Source organism: Phyllostomus hastatus, unplaced genomic scaffold (genome assembly GCF_019186645.2).
Source record: "Phyllostomus hastatus isolate PE091 unplaced genomic scaffold, TTU_PhHast_1.1 phas_contig_80, whole genome shotgun sequence".
In the NCBI taxonomy this organism is placed as follows: domain Eukaryota; kingdom Metazoa; phylum Chordata; class Mammalia; order Chiroptera; family Phyllostomidae; genus Phyllostomus; species Phyllostomus hastatus.
The window spans coordinates 26,430,426-26,444,708 of NW_025333960.1; the positions used below are offsets into that span (position 1 = coordinate 26,430,426).

At 38.7% G+C, this 14,283-nt stretch overlaps 1 protein-coding gene and 1 pseudogene across 1 annotated transcript; both read left to right on the forward strand.

Annotated features, from left to right (window-relative positions):
* Positions 1–5,182, forward strand: part of LOC123826392 — a 38,835-nt pseudogene extending 33,653 nt beyond the window's left edge.
* Positions 5,183–6,818: 1,636 nt separating this feature from the next.
* Positions 6,819–7,286, forward strand: LOC123826240 (40S ribosomal protein S15a-like). Its single transcript, XM_045850219.1, has one exon. The coding sequence runs from the start codon at positions 6,845–6,847 to the stop codon at positions 7,235–7,237; it is 393 nt and encodes a 130-aa protein (XP_045706175.1). The 5' UTR covers positions 6,819–6,844; the 3' UTR covers positions 7,238–7,286.
* The last annotated feature ends 6,997 nt before the right edge of the window (positions 7,287–14,283 follow it).

The following is a 14,283-nucleotide window of genomic DNA, read 5'->3' on the forward strand; positions in this document are numbered from 1 at the left end:
CCTCTCATCCCCAAATACCCCTTATTATTAATTGCACTTGCCAAGTGCCTTGCCTTAGTTACACCAGTCTATTGCCCTCCATGTCTTTGCTTGTGCTGTACATATACTAGAATGCTTTCATCTGGTCCTCACTCTCATAAATTCCTACCCATCTTTCAAGATACTGTTTCAAACATCATTGCCTGTGAAGTTTTATTATTAACCATATCATCCAAAATAGGATTGGTGTTTCCTTATCTGTACTTCTGTAGTACACATTCTCCTCAGCTTAGAATTGGGTCATGTCCCATTAATCCCATCATTAGATGAAAAGATGTGAATTGAAAATGCATTTAATACGCCTAACCTACCAAACATCCAAGCTTAGCCTAGCCCATATCTACTGAATGCACATCACTTTTACACCATCATAAATCAAATAATTGTTAAATCAATACATTGTACATCAGGGACCCTCTATTCTTTGTTTATACATTTTGTAAAACACACCATTTCTAAAACCTGTTGGTACCATATGTTTTGGTGCCTCAAATACTTGTTCTCCATATTATGTTGCCATAACCTAGTTCAATTCAAGGCACAAAATAAACATTCCATAAGAGTGTGTTCAAGAGCTGTAGTACAATTCCAGAACATTCTAAGGACCTGTAAGAATCAATTTTGCCATCCTCAGGGACAGAATAGCCCGTTGTTACGTGCCATGTGATACTTAAGCTTTAAGGAATTTACTCTCTCTGATACACATATGTCCTTCTACAGCCTGACCTAAAATTCCTAGATGGTGGCTGATATTTTGAAATAAGAGACTAGTAAAAGCCTTTCAAATCCCAGTGGATAATAATAAGAGGTCTGTTGCTGAAATCCATAGGAATGCTACCTATTCGGGTCCCAACAAATTAATATATTTTCATGAAAAGTACAATTCTGCCTCCCAGCTTCTACACTTACAGCTCCTTCTGCCCAGATCATTCTATCTGCTTTACTCACCATCCTGTGATTCTAATCTCCGATCAAACATCACTTCTGGAGATGCCATCCCTGACCATTCTACCTGAAAGAGCAGCCCCCATCACTTTCTGTCCCTGTACCCTGCTCTCACCACCTCCTGACAAACGTGTTTCTGTGTTGTCTGCCTCATCCTACTCAGACGTGAGCCCTGCCAGGAAAGGACTTTATCTACTTGTGTTCATTACCTCATTGCTAAGATCCTAATGGAATTTATTGCAAATGGTGAGGGCTCAAAAACTATTTGTGAATGAAATGGCTCAATGAGTTGTTTTTCTAATAAATGCATTTCTGATACTTAACCTGAAAGTTTGCAGTCCATTAGCACGAACACCAAAGATGGACTAAAAGTACACATGTCTGTGGGCTTGCATGTTGAATTGAAGGAGACTCTAGTTGTAAAAGTTGTCATTGGCCACCTTCAGTTTTGAATCCAAAAATTGCATAGATCCAGAGTTAAATTTTTCTGCTGTTTTGCTGAAAGAACCACACTGAAAAAAATTTCCCAGATTCATCATAACTGCCCAGTGAGGAAAGGAAAGCACAATCCTGAATGAATTAAAATCACCTACTTTTTATAAATAAACCAAAACAACACACAATTTGGTGAACTTCAAATTCAGCATTTTTAAGTACCTCCTTCTAACTTGGTTACAAAATAATTCATGTGATTTTTTTGTGTGTACCTTTGTGGCCAAAGTACACTATTATAAAGTCTATCTAAAAATTTTTCTAATTTAAAATATATTGTTAGAATGACAGTTAAATAATTTCTAAGCAATGTTTTTGCACAGTTACATGATTTTTAGAATATCTCTAGGAGATGTTAGAATTTTTTCTTTTTTCCTTTGATACTGCCCTATAAAAAATTAATGATAAGGACTTCCATTACTGTTAATTATGTATTCATGATTTTCTTTTCTCTTTCTTCTACCAACTTAGAAAGCATATGCTTATGCAGATGAAGAAGAAGGACGCCCATCCAATGACTGTTTGCTCATATATGATAATGAAGGTGTAGGTTCCCCCGCTGGCTCTGTGGGTTGCTGTAGCTTCATTGGAGAAGAGCTGGATGATAATTTCTTGGATACGCTGGGGCCTAAATTTAAGAAGCTGGCAGATATCACCCTGGGAAAAAGTGTGGAACCATATCCAGACCTTGATCCCTCATGGCCACCTGAGAGCACTGGACCCATTTACTCTCCACAAGAAACAGAGCCCCTTGCTAGCGGGCCTCCTCCCACCTCCCCACGCTACGGCACTACCACAGTCATTTCTGAAAGCACCTACCCCTCGGGACCTGGTGTACAGCATCCTATGCCTATTCCTGATCCTCTGGGCTATGGTAATGTCACTGTGACAGAGTCTTATGCCACCTCTGGCACTCTGAAGCCCTCTGTCCACATTCATGATAACCGACATGCCTCAAACGTGGTGGTGACAGAGAGGGTGGTCGGCCCGATCTCTGGTGCTGATTTCCATGGAATGTTAGAGATGCCTGACTTGAGAGATGGCTCCAACATTATAGTGACAGAAAGGGTAATAGCACCAAGTTCAAGTCTACCCACCACTTTGACCATCCCTGACCCTAGAGAGTCTTCAAATGTGGTAGTGACAGAAAGAGTAATCCGACCCACTTCTGGCATGGTGGGCACTTTGGGTATGCATCCCTGACTTATCAAATGCCCACAACGTGATTGTGACAGAGAGGGTTGTTTCTGGCTCTGGTGTAACTGGAATTAGTGGCCCAGCCGGGATAGTTGGAGGCAGTGGCACAGTCAGCAGTGGCTTTGTTGGCAGTGAAGCTGGAATAAGTGGTGGTGGCATCATGCTGAGTAGGCTGGAAGGAGGTGGGGGCCTGAGTAGCAGCATGGGGAGGACAGCCACCATTGGCCACATGAGGAGCTCCTCTGACCATCAATTTGGCCAGACCCTTGGATCTGCCTCCCCTAGCACAGCCCGAAGTCGAATCACAAAGTACAGTACAGTACAATATGCTAAGTAGCCAGGATCCCGGCACACTTTTTCTCAGCAGTTGTGATTTAGGTTCAGTTCCCACCACCAGAGACCTAACAATGTCATTTAAGATGCTACGGAGTTGTGGAGCAAGGTGCGAAACCACAGTGAGAAAAATAGGTGAAAAATAGGTGAAAACAGTAAGAAAAATAGGTGCTGCTGGGCAAGAGCTCTCCATAGCATTTGTAAACTTTTTTGTTATGTTAATACTAATGGAGCCATGACAGGGAAGTAGAACTTGATTCGGGGTTTTCTTCACTTCTGTGTGGCCTGCAGTGCATCTCTAGCACATGGAAGAAATAAAACCCAGTCATGTGCACAGGCCTTATAATGGAAACTTACATAAATAATTCTCTTGCTCTTTTTTGATTTGTCATGTAGTTCAGGCAACAATTGAAAAGAACTAAACACGCCATATGTATTCATGTATGTGTGATGAATTTGAAATTTGGGCTAAATGCCCTGTCAATTTCACAGGTAATATAAATAAAAATCCAACCACATATCCAGACCAGAGTTAACCACTAAAGAAGAAAGAATTTGGTTACATAGCCAAATCTACAAGCCACGGAGCACTGCTACCTTAGCAATCACACTAGGTAAAATAAACCGCAAATTAGAAAAAGTTTTGGGGAGGGATGTTGCATAGGAGTGTGGCAAAAGTATGAGGTCCTTTGGGGTACACTGGCAATGTCTGAGCCTGAAACTTGAGATAGGGCTGCAGCTAAAATTTTTCTGGAGTCAAGACTTGCCTGCTTCTAGTTTGTGTTCAGTGGAGAGGCTATATCAATTGCATTGCCTACTGGCAAGGTTGCAGGATATCACACTCATTTTCCCTTTTCACTGTGGCTCTGACTTGGTAAAGGGAAAACCTGCCAAGTGTACTTTTCACATTGAAGCAAGTAACAACTGACATGGTCGTCCTCACCAGTGGTAGATGACCTTCCAAGGAAGCAGATGGGAACAGCATTGTACTTTCAGGCTGTGTTTTTAGTGTTACTCACATATATTCAGCTTCATTATTTCATATCTTCTAAGTTCAAATGACTTGCTTAAGCTGAGCTATATGGTTAAGCTTTGGGGAAATTTTAAGTGGAATGAAATACAACTTTTACCACATGTATAATGTTTAATGGGGAAACCTAAAATTGTTCAGTAAATAATACAGTACTATTAGTTTCAATTGAGTTTAGCACTTTTTAAAAACAACCCTCTGCTGCTATTTTAAAGAGATTAACTAGGAACTTTTAACAGAGTTGATGAAATTGTGTTATGAAATTACACTGGACAACGACATTTCCTTATTTTCTCCCTTCCCAACTGAATTTTCTCACTCGCATAAATTCTGCATTCCTGATTTGATTTGTCAATGCTCTCTTGGCTTATACCTGCTCCATTTACAGATTCCAAATTTGTATCCTATGATATATTTTTCTAGCTTCAAAATTTAGTAATGTACTGTTTATAAGATGTCATTTCTATGAGTTTTCTCTGTAGTATTGCTTGATTAAATGCCTGTAAATAGAAGCAAAGCATTCTTAGTGAGAGGTACATTTACTGTTGCATGGTAGAGGAATTATCTTTCTCTTTTCTAAACTCAGTGTTATTATGAGTTTCGCTAAAATAAAACTGTATATGATAAAATCTTCTAAGGGTTATTACTCCCAATTACTCAAATTTCCCAGAGTCCTAAAGATCAAAGAATATTCAACTTCCAACACTTGTCAAAGGGGGCTGGGGGATGAATTATTTTACCCTCAACTGCTTTGCTCTATGTTATAGCAGAAGATGTCAATATTTTCAAAGCCACAATATATACATCTTATTTTTAACTCTGTAGCCTACATAAAATTATAATATTCTGTAATATACCAAAATACAGAGGTGTAAATAAAGTCATTCACAGGAAGTCTTTCTTTTACTTCTTTCTTCCATTTGGGGCTTCCATTAGTGATGAGTACTTTTTCCAGAAATAAAGTCAGAGTATTTATTGAGATATATTTTAGTATTATCATGTCCAAGAGTTCAACAAAATAACATCATTATTAATTAAATACTATTGAATTAGGTAAAGGTAGTGATATCTGACCACAAGGATCTTATCACTTTTATATGACATTGCATCAAAAGTTTTCTTGAGACTCCTGGTATCTTCTAGATATGCTTTTTAGGTTGTCAATCCATTGCCAGAGCGACCTCCTTTAATAACTGTTGATATTAAGATCCATAAGTTACATAAAACTATGGAACATACAAGAAGAAATAGCAGAATTATTATCAATTTTTCTGAGTAAATATTTTCAATTCAAATTGTTTTTTGTTTTGAGTTTTTTTTCTTTAGGATTACACATTGATATTCTAAGTTTTTATTCCTATTTTTTGGTATTACCTTTAAGACATCAGCCATTTTAACAGTCATTTGAAGGCATATTATTTTTCAATGAACAACTTTTTGAGAAAATTTAATTCTTCCCTTTTGATGTTTTACTCTAATTCATAGACCTAAGATTTTTTCATACACCTAATAAAAGAAATACAAGCTATTTAATATGTGAATAGTTACCATTCAAATCCACATTGCAAACTGAATCCCTGATCACTTTTCTCAATAAAAGAAAAGAATAATAGCTTAAATGTTATATATACAAAGTTTGAAACAGTGTTTAGAGTTTACAAAGCACCTAACTTCTAAAGCAGAAGTTGGGGGCAAAAATTAATGCATTATTAATACTTATTTTATTATGTAATATCAACCAAACCAGCAACTTAAGCTAATTTTATACTGAATTTTAGATATATATATATATGCTACATGTTTTTAATTTCTATGTTGCCTGATCAAACTAAATTTGCACTGAAAAACTAACAAAATAAATGTATATAGTTAGGGTTACATGTAGGCCTTCATCAGAACATCTGTCTTCTCTTCATGTATAAAGATTTTAGCCTCATAATCTTCATTCAATGTAATGTTCTGAGAAAATTTTAATTATATATTTTCAAAAGTTACATATTCTCTTTCACTGGACATTTTAAATTGTGTACAAAATTTATTTCCAGATTTGTATCAACACACGAGTGTCAGCTGGGCTGTGACATATATGACACACTCGGACTTCAGTAAGAGTTTAAAGTAGGAAATGTTATTATCATTGGCTAAAATGGCCACAGCTACCTGGGAAAGGCATTAGAAGCCCAAAACAAAGTTTAAAAGTATTGCCATATTTTCCCATGCTTATTTAATAAATTCCAACCTTTTTTGAGATTTTAAGTATTGTTAAGACCTGCTTAACATTGCTCTGGAATCCACTAGTCCACACAGAATATTAGTAGCCATGCAATAGAATCTGTCTTCCAGCTCCAGATTATTCAATCTGTTAGGACAAAAATATGAATAAATCAACCTATTATCCATCAAATAATTTTAAAACAGTAATCTGGGGTTTTTTTGCCTACAGTCTCACCATTTACTTATGTTAGAATTACTAAATTCCTTGTCACCAAGCTGTACTTAGCCTAACTTACCTTTCTTTTGCTATTTTACAAGCACTTTTAAATTCTAACAGTCATGTTTGGTAATGCTTCAAACAATGGGCTTTACTTCAAGTTTCAAAATAAACGTTCATGGATTATTTGAGTGCTGTTTCTTGATTGGTCATCTGTTGGATGTTTTAAGTTGGTTTGTAATTTCCACAGAGTTATATTTACAGCAATAAAATGACTAATATTGCTTTTATTATCTTTTTTGAATTACAAGGTGTGCTGGATAATAGAGTATAATGAAAAATTAGAGCTCTTTCCGCCATCTTTCTGTGCCGCCATAATGGTGTGCATGAATGTCCTGGCTGATGCTCTCAAGAGTATCAACAATGCTGAAAAGAGAGGCAAACGCCAGGTTCTTATCAGGCCGTGCTCCAAAGTCATCGTCCGGTTTCTAACTGTGATGATGAAGCATGGCTACATTGGCGAATTTGAAATTATTGATGACCACAGAGCTGGGAAAATTGTTGTAAACTTTACCAGCAAGTTGAACCAGTGTGGAGTAATCAGCCCCAGATTTGATGTGCATCTCAAAGATCTAGAAAAATGGCAGAACAACCTGCTTCCATCCTGTCAGTTTGGTTTCATTGTACAGACAACCTCAGCGGGCATCATGGACCATGAAGAAGCAAGACGAAAACACATAGGAGGGAAAATCCTGGGATTCTTTTTCTAGGGATGTAATACATATGTGCAAATAAAATGCGTCAATGGACAAAAAAAAAGAGATTATCAAATCTAGTTATTATCTGCAGACCATATAAGGGAAGAAGTTTTTTAAATATCCACACTGTTAAAATTTATTTTCACCTTCTATTTCTGCTGTTTGTTCATGTTCACTGAGGAGTCTTCTTTCTGGAGTGAAGCTTCGTAATGTCAGCGCAGAGTTGTGAGTAGCCCCACACAGATAATTTAATGATAGGTGTCAATAATTTGCATTTTTAATTTTTATTTGATAGCTTTAACATCTTTATGTTTTTAACTTTCCCTCTTTGCTAATCTATTTTTTATTTCTGCTTACACTAGCAAATTATTTCTTTTAAAACAGGTTTTCTTTTTATTTGCTTTTAAAATGATACCCTTTCATCTTTATTAGGTGCACCTCTTCTTTGCTCTCCAATGCCACTTTTTGGACTATTATCATCTTCAACTTGCACAAGACCTTACCCTTTCCAGACAGATGTGATCTGCTTATAATCCCCTCTCTCTATTCTCTGAGAGCCATTAACTGATCTCTTTCTTACCAATGTCCCCAATCTTACTGAAGACTCGTATTCTGGCCCAAAGTCTTCTGTGACTTCTCCAATTCCTGAGGGCATTCACAGTGACTTAAATGACCACATGGGTGAGGCGCTTGAAACCCCAGATTCTTGGATCCCAGATGCCCATTTTCCCTACTGCACCTCTCCATGGTCATAAACTAGCATGGCAGTACCTTGAATACCTCTGTTTCACTTCCTCCTCATCCTTTTTTAAGTGTTCCAGTTGTTGCAATTCCTCCTCTTCATCAAAACTTCCATTTGTTTTGGACTCCCACCACTTTCTCACTGTTAGTTTCACTTCCCTCCTTGTCTAATCAAGCTTTATGAATCTGACTCTAGTCACCTCTTCGTGAATACTTTCAACCTCCTTGCCTTGCTATCCTACTTACATATCCCAAATTTTTCACCCTCCATCTCTGTCTACACACAAACAGCTGATTCAAGTGAGTTGACTTCTTCATTTTAAATATCCAAACTCAAATCATAGAGTAACATCTACTGCTTTTCCTGATAGACTTCTCTGATAGATTCTTTGATAGACTTCCCATCTCAATCTAACAGACTAAATACTATCCCACACCTTGTTGGTCCTCCAACCTCCCACAGCTCCTCTTTCCTCTCCATTCCTAGTTGGTGATCTAATCCTATTGTTTTCTGGGAAAACAAGTCATCAGTCTCAAATCAACTCATCTTCGTCGGCCAAACCTACACATCCACCTGCATGTGTAACCATTTCCTCCCCTGTCCTATTACAATAGAGTTACTGTCCTACTCATACAAAAAGACTATCCCTATTTGTGCTCAAGGACTTTGTTCTTCCCCTAGTAGTTTCTTTGCTATATCTGCTCTTTCTCTTTCCCTTACCTTTTCTCTTTCTCTCTCTCCCCCCACCCTGAAGCATTTCCATTAACACACCTTCTTGTACTTACTATATCTCACTTTTAATTTATTTGTTTCACCAAAGTTCTTAACATTCATGTACACATGCTTCTTTCCTTTCTCATGTCCCATCAGACTTCAACCCTCACCCATTAGTCCGTCAGCATGGCCCTTGTCAAGTTCATCTAAGACCTATACATTGCCAAATACAAAGCTCACTTTTCTGTCTTTGTCTTTTGTAACTTCTGGGAAGAATCCGGAAAAAAGTAACTATTCTCTCTTCTTTGAAAACCTTCTTTCTTGGCTTTTATAACACCATCCTCTCAAGACATTACTTACATCACATTGGTCACTCTCTTATTCTTTTTTATTTGTTCTCTACCTACTTGACTTTTAAATAGGGATGTTCTCCTAAAATTTGGTCCCAACACCTTTCTTCTTAATGCTCTACACTGTCTCTATGAGACCTCATCCAAGCCCTTTCTCAAGTGTTCAAAATTTAACTTACAATTTTACCACACAAATATCCCTCATACCAGTAAATGTGACCCCATTGACCCATTGTTCAAGCCAGAAACCAAGTACTTCTCCTGGACTTCATCCTTTCCCTCATTTCTTAACTTGATCTATGAAGTCCTGTTGATCCTACAAACAAAATATATCTAAGTCCATCTAAGAGTTTCCAACCCCATTTGCCAACACCCTGCCACAACTGCCTCAAAAATAGTCTCTCGACTTCCATACATGTTGGGAACCGCCCTGACTGGTATTAGAAGCTGAGACCCCCGCCTAGGCTAAAGCTAAGGGAACGCCCTTGGAACCGTGAGCCGGCAAGGAGAAAAAAGCTTATCTCCCTGGCAGTAATGCTGTTTCTGCTGCTGAACCCCCAAAAAAGCTTGGTCGGTTAGCCAAAGACGGGTAAGATTCCCCACGGGGGAACAACCCAAGCCAGGCACGATCACTTTTGGGAGGCCCCCCAAAAGAAGGACTTGTGGGGGGCTGCAGCAAAAGGGGGTGATGGACCCTCACTCCTCGGCTTTGACAAAGTCTGAGTTCTCAGCGTCCGGAAGAAAATCTCCTTATCTCTCGGTGGCTTTAGTTCCCGCGCTCCACCTAAGCCTGCAACAATGACAGGGAAGTGCAGCTCGGTACTGGGAAGTGCGGATTTCCCGGGGTGATCGGGCCTAAGAAAGAACATGTAAATTACTGTGAAACCTTCTTTGTCCAAGAATGCTCTTAGTTGAATGAGGAGGGTCTTAGGAGGAAGCTAGTTTGTTCCTCAGCCTTACAGCTCTTTGACCCCCCAACTCAATAGACCGGCAGAGTTCTTTGTTTTATATGTTCCTTACTTCCCCTAATGAGTATTGTACGTTACCTGAGTTATTATGCAAAATGAGCCTAATAAAAGCAGGTATGGACGGTGGATCAGCGCGCTCCTCACTAGAAGGGGTGGCCATTTCGTCCCTACTTCTCCACAGAAACTAGTTTGTCTCTGTGCATGTTTTTTCTCGCGTGTTTATCGTCGAGCCATCCACAGTGTGCCATGGTCACTGCTAGCCGGTGACCCACGCGCAACACATACAGATCATCTTCAAATAATTTTCTACATATGAGCTGGGCGATCTTCTAAAATATAAATTAGGTTAAGTTAATTCTCACTCTTTTGAGCAGATTAGCGGTTTCTTGTACAGAATTCTGTACAAATTTCTCATTTTATTCATGTAACATCTTAATTCATTTTTATTTGCATATTTAAAAAAAGTGTTAGTTATTAACATGAATGTAACAGGGTACAGCCAGGGCCCACCCCTCAAAAGAAGAATTTATAATGGGTTCAGAACTCAGGGTGTCCAGGAATTATAAAATATACGATATCCTCACCCCTACAAGTCTGAACTGGGGGATGAGACACACGGAACAGGATCATTGAGAGATATTTTGCATATCAGCAGTTAGCCAGCTTCATAGCAGATATGCAAAAACAGTTATTTTACATATCTATAACTGTTGGCTGGCTTCACAGATATGTTAAGTAGCTGTGGCCATACTTTCAGCCAGGGAGATGGGAATAACTTTAATCCATGTCATAACTGGGAGGCAGCTCTTCCTGGTTACAATGTCTGCATGAAAGCTTGGAGAAGGTTAGCACCATGCCATGGGGCCATGCCTGCCTGGACTTACCATATGGCAGTCCAGAAAAGCTAGGAAAATATGGAAATGCTGACAGGTGTAGCCGATTATAGGAGGAGTGGAAATAGGGATGTAGAGGAAGATTTGTGACAGAATTTAAGACCCAAGTTTGGTAACAACACAGAGGGGGCAGAACCATGCAGTTTTGGGGACTAACCACTTGTTTGAGGGGCTCCCTTAACCATTCGACATAGGAAGCAGGAAAGCAAGATGTAGCAACCATGCAGAGCTTTCTCTTAGCAGTTTGGGAGAATGCAGGACAGACATTGCAAGAAGGAGAGTGGTGAAAGGACTCTTGCTGGTGGGCCATGAAAGGTACCCTGTAGGTTTGGATTAAGAACTGGAGATCCCAGTGACACAGCTGATGGTGCTGGGACTGAGGGAGGCCTGCCAGCCAAGCACAGATTACTGGGAAGAACTGAGGACTACCTGAGCTATGGACTTCTTTTTTCCCCTGAGATATGGTACCCCTGACTGGCAAGGGGAGAGGAAGGAATGTGTGTGTCTGTGGGTATTTTAAGGGACTTTGGGATTTTAACAAAGACATTAAGTCATTACTCTAAGTCCCTATAACTTTTTAAAAAATAGTTCCTTTCCTTTTCACCAAACTCTGGCATTGACAGCCATAATTCCTAAAGGCTGCAGGCAAGGCGAACCTAGTACAGAGGGACCCCAGGTGGGAGGGGGCATGTTTCTGTAACACTATTTTGGCCCCACCCCAGGTCAGGCCTATTCTGTAACATAAATGTCTCACTTGTATTCAGGTCACAGATCCTCTGTAATACTTATTGATGCTTCCCAGTGCCAGTGAGTGCACCGCTCCCTGACTTCCTGGCAGCCTCCACTGAGAGGACGCAAGTTGTTACTGATGACTCCACTGGCCAGCAGATTAGCACAATTTGTGTCCCTTCCACGTTCTCAAGACTTCTCAGAGCAATGTCCCTATCATCTTCTTCAGGATTCTTACAGAGTGAGGCTTGAGTTCAATGGAGCTGTTTGTTTGTTGAAGGGGAGAAGAGAGGAACTGCTTTGGTAACACTAATAACATAAAAACCATGAGACAACAGTGTTTTGGATTTGGAAAACCATTATCATCAGGCTCAAATGACTCCTTACGGCTATGAGGTCATTTACAACCTGGCTCTTCCTGATCCCTCTGGTTTTCTCACATTTCTCTTCACAGGCTTCATTTAATCTCTGCTGAACTGCCCAAAGATCCACAAATTCACCGTGATTTCTCATGCCCCACACTGAGTTCCCATAAACCTTGCTACTAAACAGATATCCCTGTCTCTCAAATGAGAAAATTGAAACTCATGGACAGTGATTGGTTGAGCCAAGGCCATGCAGTAGAAGACCCAGAATTTGATCTGTTTCTCTGTTTCTTTGAAATTTGGAAGGAGAGATGTCAAGTAGACATTTAGATGTAGAGGTCTGGAGTTCAGAATATAAAGGACTGGACTGGATAGATCTACTTGCAGGCTGTTCTTGCATGAGACCAAGGAGAGACTACAGACAGGAAGAGGGATGTACATGTAGGGCCTTGCTCCTTTCCCTCTTTACCAAGAAATTTCTCCAAATTAATAGAAATATTCAGGTTGCTCGCCATTGCTGGAAATGTCAGAAACTGGCAGAAACAGCTTATAAGTAATACAATACTCCCAGGATTACTGTGTCTCTACTCATTTTGTAATAGTTGTTATATAGTCACCAAGACAATTTAGGAATAAAATCTGGTTAACTAAGTTTCTATGTCAAGGATCACAAACTTTATTACATCCAATGCATTTGAGGCATTTACTAACAATGTAGTTTTCTGGGACACACACTCTAAAAGTGTGACTTTACCAAGTGTAAATAAGGCCTAGAAATTGACATTTGAAGAATTGTGAAAAATAGGTTTTCATTATTTTTTTATTGTGCAAAGCACTGATTACCACCAAAGTTAACATTTCTGAATATAAGTATTTCTGATAGTAAAATCTTTTATTCAGTTCTTGTTGTTAGTACTTTACATGATTAAACCGAAATAAAAGATGATGATATTAACAGGATTCCTCATAGAACTGGGCATATCTCTTATGTTTACTTCTAATCAATGTCCCTGAATATATCAGATTTTTTACTGGGTGCTCTTCTCATTGATTCCAAGTCCAAAATTCTATGACACATAACATATAAACGTGACTGCTTGCATGTGCAGTTCCAGAAGTTAGTCATCAGCTTTTCATAGTACCAGGTTGATAATATCACAGAACTTTGATGATGTTTGCAGTTACTTGTGCTAGAAAACCCTCCCAAGAAACAGAAACATGTTTTAAAAACCTGTTGCCAGGTTTCTCGTTGTAACCATGTCATAATTGCCAAAAGATATGTACTGCTCACTGATGACAACCACAAATATGTTCTTGAAATCCTCAATAATAAAAAAATAAGAAATAAATCACTGAGATCAAGTGATGAGGAACTGAATGCAACTAATACTAATTATTTCTCAAAAGTTAAAATGAAAGAGTTTCCATGGACATGTTATGAGAGCTAAGGTGGCAGAATTTCTGGAAACTGGGCCTTTAATTTAATTTAACTTAAAATATTTGTTGGGCATTTATGGGGTCCCAAGCAATGCCAGGGAAGCACAGGAGAGAAGACATTTCCCAACTTTAAGGAGCTTTTAATTACTCAGGAAGCCTGTTCATAATATCTACACTACAAATCATACTGTCATAAATGACAGTTCCTATGGCCACACCCTAAGCCTTGAGAAATTGTTCTGCTTCTACCATTTAAATTACAACACAAAAGTTTTAGGACAGCAACCAGCTCTGCTTCCAGAAATCCCATTCTTTTGCTTTTAACACACATATCTTTGACCTCATTCAGACTTCTAATCATTTATGCTCTGCATTTCTTCAGAATCAGTCACTTAGGGGAGATAGTCCTTTTTTTTCTCCTTTCTAGAGCAAACTCCATAGTTTTCTCTTTGGATATTCTCATCAATACCCACTTTCACATTATTCTAGGTGTCTCTGGAATTCACTAACCATTATCTACTTTCAGAATTTGAGGCTTCATCATCTTAGATGTCACAACAAATTTTGAAACACACATCTTTCCTTCTTGAAACTCCACATTGCTTGGGCTTATTTATTAATTCAAAAATATTTATTGAGCATACTATTGTGTGCCAGGTGTCAGGAATACTGTTTTAGTTTTCAAAAAATATGATTCTTATTTCATGGATATAACATCCTAGTGGTGAGGACAGAGTAACTGTAACACAAATACACATGAACTTGCAACTATGATAATTGCAAAAAAGAAGATGTACAAGGACCCAGAGTTTTGTTCCCATTTTTCTAAAACCATTGAAAGTTTCTTTAAGGAGATGCTA